The sequence below is a fragment of the Phaseolus vulgaris genome, chromosome 11, assembly GCF_051622355.1.
Source record: "Phaseolus vulgaris cultivar YP4 chromosome 11, ASM5162235v1, whole genome shotgun sequence".
Taxonomy (NCBI): Eukaryota; Viridiplantae; Streptophyta; class Magnoliopsida; order Fabales; family Fabaceae; genus Phaseolus; species Phaseolus vulgaris.
The window spans coordinates 34,256,497-34,261,686 of record NC_143508.1 but is presented as its reverse complement, the minus strand read 5'-3'; the positions used below and the strand labels follow the sequence as shown (position 1 = coordinate 34,261,686).

Genomic DNA, 5,190 nt, shown 5'->3' with positions numbered 1-5,190 from the left:
AATTCATTTAACAAAAAATAATGTCAAAAATAAAAAATAATAAACTATTATATTGATTAAATTAAATATTATTTTAGATATTATTTTAGATATTAATAAACTTGGTATTTAAATTAATTTTTATTATTGACAAATAATATATAAATCGGTATCTAATTTTAGCTATCAATTATTTAGTTTCTAAAATTAATTTCTGTTTAATAATATTTTCTATGGGTATGAATTATTATTTTGCTACAAACAACGACATGGTTCAAATTTGTAATGTTTCATCTTGTGTCGGTGGAAAATAAGCAAGTTACAATTTAAAATCTAGGGTTGGTAACTTAAACTTACTCTCTTTACTTTTACGAAATCTGCATTATATATTTTAAATAACTATTGGGTATGTGAACTAATCAACCGTTGAGATTGTCTTTTTTGTTTTGTTTAATTATATTCTTATACCTCATTTGTATGATATGCATCTGTACATGGTTTTTTTCACCCCTATGGTGTAATTTTTCTTAAGATTTATAAAAGTGGATAATTTTTTTCTACTAAAACAGATAAATAGTATTTGGAATGACAACTTTGAAATGAAAAAAAATCATACACTCAAGTACGGTTTCTGTTTAATTTTTTTTTTCTTTTACTGAAGTTATTATAAGGAACATTACTTCAGTAATATTTTTTTTATAAAAAATATAAATAATGGTATGATTTTTTTTTCATTTTTTAAATAAATTAAATTGAAATCTGATATGAAGGTACAACTTCTTCATTTTAATAAAAAATATTATTTTTATTTACAAAAAATAAAATAAAAAAGAGTATTTTAGGATACTTTAACTTTTATAAGAAACGAAGTTTTCCAATAAGATAGAATAAAAGATACTACCAAAATCTCAAACTAATTGAGCAACCTACCGGATTGGGAACTTCTGTGAACAACATCTCTTTTTACAACTTCCACAAAACAAACCAAACTTAAAAGAAGATAAAAGAGAGTGTTGTCATGTTATCCCCAAGAGTGCTTATGGCCCTGTTAATGTTGCAAATGGTGTTGTCTTTGCTATATCCGATAATAGAATGAGATATTGTGGCCTAAGAGTATTAAAATTTTATGTTCCTTTCAAACTATGGAGGCATGTCAATCTATAAATGGTGCATATATGTGAATCATGGATACAATGTTGAGGAGTGGCAGACGAGAAAGAGGTCTTTGCGTTGGCACAGGTAAAGGCTTGGTCTTGGGTCTCAACAAATTTTCAGTTAATTTCGTTCTCTTATTCTGATTGGTGTTTGGCTCCTTTAGAGTGTATGAGGTTAGTTTCTTGAGGTTTTTTGTTTGGTTTTGTAAGGGGTAGAAGAGTTGGGTTGGTTTTTGGAAGGCGATAGCTGAAACTGGTTTAGCGTTTTATGTATAAGGGTTGAACCCCTGAAGTGGTTCTTTTTTATTTTATTTATTATTTATTGTCGATAAAAAAAATTTGCTTATCGGCATACCTTAAACTTAATAGAAGGAACTTTTCTCTTTGTCTTCTGTGTGAAAGAACTTCCATGGTTATATTAGTTTTATTTAAAAAAAAAATGAAGCTGTTGCTTCATGCATGATTTTCATTATGCATGACTTCTATGAAATAAATATAATAATACTGAATCAAGTTCTGTATGTAAATTCAGTTAAAAAAAATTAAGTAGAAGTTGTGGAACAAATTTTCCATTTCAATAACCATTTTTGCAAAAATAAAAATAAAAATTACCCACTTTGATAAATCTCAAAAGATAATTACACCAAATGAGTAAAAGAACCTACGATTTTTTAAACAACAATGATTGTAAAGCAAAACGCACCTAATCGATAAACAATACCTTCAAAGTAATACCCATCTTATTATTTCTTTATAAAATAATGAACTAAAAAAAATCATAGGCATGCAGACTGTTAGAGATGGAAGTGTTTGTTGAGGGAACTACTCAAAGTAACTATGATATTGCAAACAAAAAAAATCATTTTACATGATTAACCATGCTAATTGATGCTATTTCTGGCAATATTAGTATAATTTAATCCGCAAAATTTTGCATTATTGGCCTTGAATATGGAAAATGAAGAACACAAAGCATATGAGGGACGATATTCATTCAAGATTGCTGTTAGCTGGAAATATGTTTTTTTTCCCTTTTCTATCTAAATAATGTAGAAGATCCAATAGACATGGATGAGAATTCAATTCTCTAACATGGTCAATCTATTTAGTGTGTCGGTCCTTTGGGGTTAAGTTTTGGTGATGTTGTCATTTTGCTTTTTCTTATTTCCCCCTCCTTGATATGAAAGTTTTGTAGCTGTTGTAGTTAGGTAGAAATCATTAATTAATCCATTACAAAATACTATAGTACTATTTATTTGTTGCATTGATAATACATGTACCTATGATTGTAGTGACAATATCAATGATAATGAAGAATCAAAATATTCAGAATATTTTTTATTCATAAGGAACTAAACCTGATACTTTACAATAGTCCATACATGTTATCAAACCATTCAAACTAGACCTCTTGTTAAATATTTAAAATATATAAGAACCATTTTTAATCCCTTAACATATAATTGTATTCTTTGGATCATGATTCGTGGTGCATGCATACCCACCAATAAAGACAGTACTTTACTTGGAAGATGATACTAACGAATGCCTTAAATTGGTCAGTTAAAGTTACAAAAATTCCCTTAACAAAGGATGTTAATTGATTTGCAAGAGTTTTTTAAGGAGACACATGCAATCCCAGTATGCTGATCATTCTGGATTCTCTGTGTCAGATACAAATGATACTCCTTACTTATTGCTACTCATCACTTCATATCTTCCCAGTGCCCACCATTGTATTTATTCTATGCTTTTTGTGTCTCATGTTTCGTCTGTGCTATCCAGCAGAATATGTCCTATACATATATAGACTCTGGTATGTTTCAGTGTAATCACTAAATAGTAATTTTCTACTTATTATACTACTGCATAGGAATTTGGGAACAGTAGAAAAAGGCTCAATTCATTTTCTATGTGCTCTAGTAGAAAGAGAGACATCAGAAGAGAGAGAAATGTGTGCAAGTATATACATTAACAAGATATTTTTTATAGCCAAAAATGATTATGATTGAACTTTAACATAATATTACTACTAAGTAATTATCATAGAAAGTTCGCTACCATAGACAAAGGAACTAATTAAGCGAAGGCCTCTCTTCTTTGACTCCGTGCAATCTCTATTCCCCCCTTTGAAGCTCATTTCATTTTGTTCATCTCCTTGTCCTGAGATATTGCCTTTCTCCTATATCAACAGAACAATTTGGTGACTCACTTGTTAGTTGATGCATGTGTGAAACAATACACCACAGAATGAAATAAGAGGGTGGAGATTCAGTTTCAGCAATGAGAAAGTTGAAAGGAAAAGGGAAGAAAGAATGAAAATATTAAAGAGATGGACTATAGCATTAAAGTTTCTGTTTTATATTTGATGCATTTAAAAGAAATAAAAAATTGAAAAAACGGAACACGAAATTTAAAAAGTAATACATTTTAATTTCACTACCTAAAGGTGGAATATTTCATTCCATAATATAAAATATCAAATGCTAAGCTTGTTTATGTAACTGTTACATATGCATTTTTTCCTTTTGTATTTTACAATAGAAGTAACAATAGAAAAAAGTTTATATATATGGTATATTTATGTGAATTCGATTGAACCTGAGAAAAGGTTTATACTACTTCTGTCTGTTTGCCTTGTCAATCTGCTGGTTCGCATACAAAACCTAAAATACCACGGATAAATAATAGATTTATTTATACAACTATATATAGAGCTAAATACCAATAATGATAATTATAAACTCAAAAAACCTGAACTATAAAGAAAAAAATTGTAGGAAAAAAGGAAAAAAAGAAAAAGGGTTGAGAGAAAAATGAATGAACCTTGGGACTATTGAGAGAAGAAGTTGCAGTATCTTCCAAAGCGTCATCAATCAAAGCCGTTATGGCATCTTTCCTCTTCTTGAAACTTGTTCTTTTGGACTTTTTATTCAGTGAAAACTCCTCAACTTGTATGGCACTAGCCACTTTTTTCTCTACCAAAGAAGCTGCATCAGAGACAAGGGAGGAACAAGGGACACCTGATAAAGGCATGGAACACTTGTTGTCGACATGATTGCTGAAGAAGTCGTCGAAGTACGTTGTCCAACCACTCTCCTCGGAGGAAAGAACATCGTTGGAAGAAGGAGGACCTTTGGTTATGGAACTCATTGAAGCTGTTATGGCTTTTTCCTTTCAAAAAGCCAAGAAGTTGAAGATGAGATGGTGTAGTTAGTGGGGTTTGGTGGCCAGCTCTAAAGAGGCAAGTCCTCCAAGGAATGCATTTATATACTTGAAGAAATCCTTTGGTGGGACATTTTGTCATAAACAATAATAATTTATTTAAATATTTGTTTTTAGGTTTTATTTTGAACATTCAATAAAATTTTCTTTTAAATTGAGTATTGAATAAACTTTTCTTTTTTAAATTATATACCTTTTTTTTTGGTCGGAAAAATTTAAATTATATACCTACTTTTATTCATTTACCTATTAAATTGTTTTACATATGAAATGATGTTGAGTGTCAAGTAGGGATTAAAATAAAGTCCATTCCATTTTTGTATTTACATTATATATTACCATATAATTTAAATAATTTAAAGATAAAAATTAAAAGATTAAAACATTTTAGGATTAATTTAAACCAAAATAGATACTTTAGATAGTTAAATTAAAATGTTTAATTTATTGAAACAAAATGTAATGATTAACAGTTATGAGAATAATTTAATGAAAAAGAATTGTTCTATTTTTATTGTGTGTGAATTCTTTTAGTTTAAATATAGTCACACCTGCCATGAACAAAATTAATCTCCAACAAGTTTGGTTGAGAGAAAAATAAAACAATGGATGCATGCGTTTTACGATTAAATACTTAAATTAATGCGAGTTATATAATTAGTTATACATACAGTTTTCTGTAAACAAAAAGTGCTTGGTGATTACAAAATGCTTATACAAATGATGGTAACTTAATTAAGAATTTCTTAGTATGTAATAGTATAATATACGACAGTTTGTAGCGTGTAGCAAAACTATGTTTGAACCAACAAGAGAATATTTAAAGAATATG

The 5,190-nt window shown here is 28.8% G+C and overlaps 1 protein-coding gene across 2 annotated transcripts; it reads right to left on the bottom strand.

The window, feature by feature from the left end:
• Nucleotides 1-3,009: 3,009 nt before the first annotated feature.
• On the bottom strand, nt 3,010-4,371 carry LOC137823894 (vascular-related unknown protein 1). 2 transcript variants are annotated; one of them, XM_068629222.2, is made up of 3 exons: nt 3,960-4,371; nt 3,735-3,799; nt 3,010-3,315 (listed from the first exon to the last, which is right to left on the bottom strand). In XM_068629222.2, exons 1-2 carry the CDS (start codon nt 4,284-4,286, stop codon nt 3,752-3,754), a joined length of 375 nt encoding a protein of 124 aa, XP_068485323.1. In that variant the 5' UTR covers nt 4,287-4,371; the 3' UTR covers nt 3,010-3,315; nt 3,735-3,751. The 2 variants fall into 2 exon arrangements, with proteins under 2 accessions (XP_068485323.1, XP_068485315.1); XM_068629214.2 differs by lacking the exon at nt 3,735-3,799.
• Nucleotides 4,372-5,190: the final 819 nt, after the last annotated feature.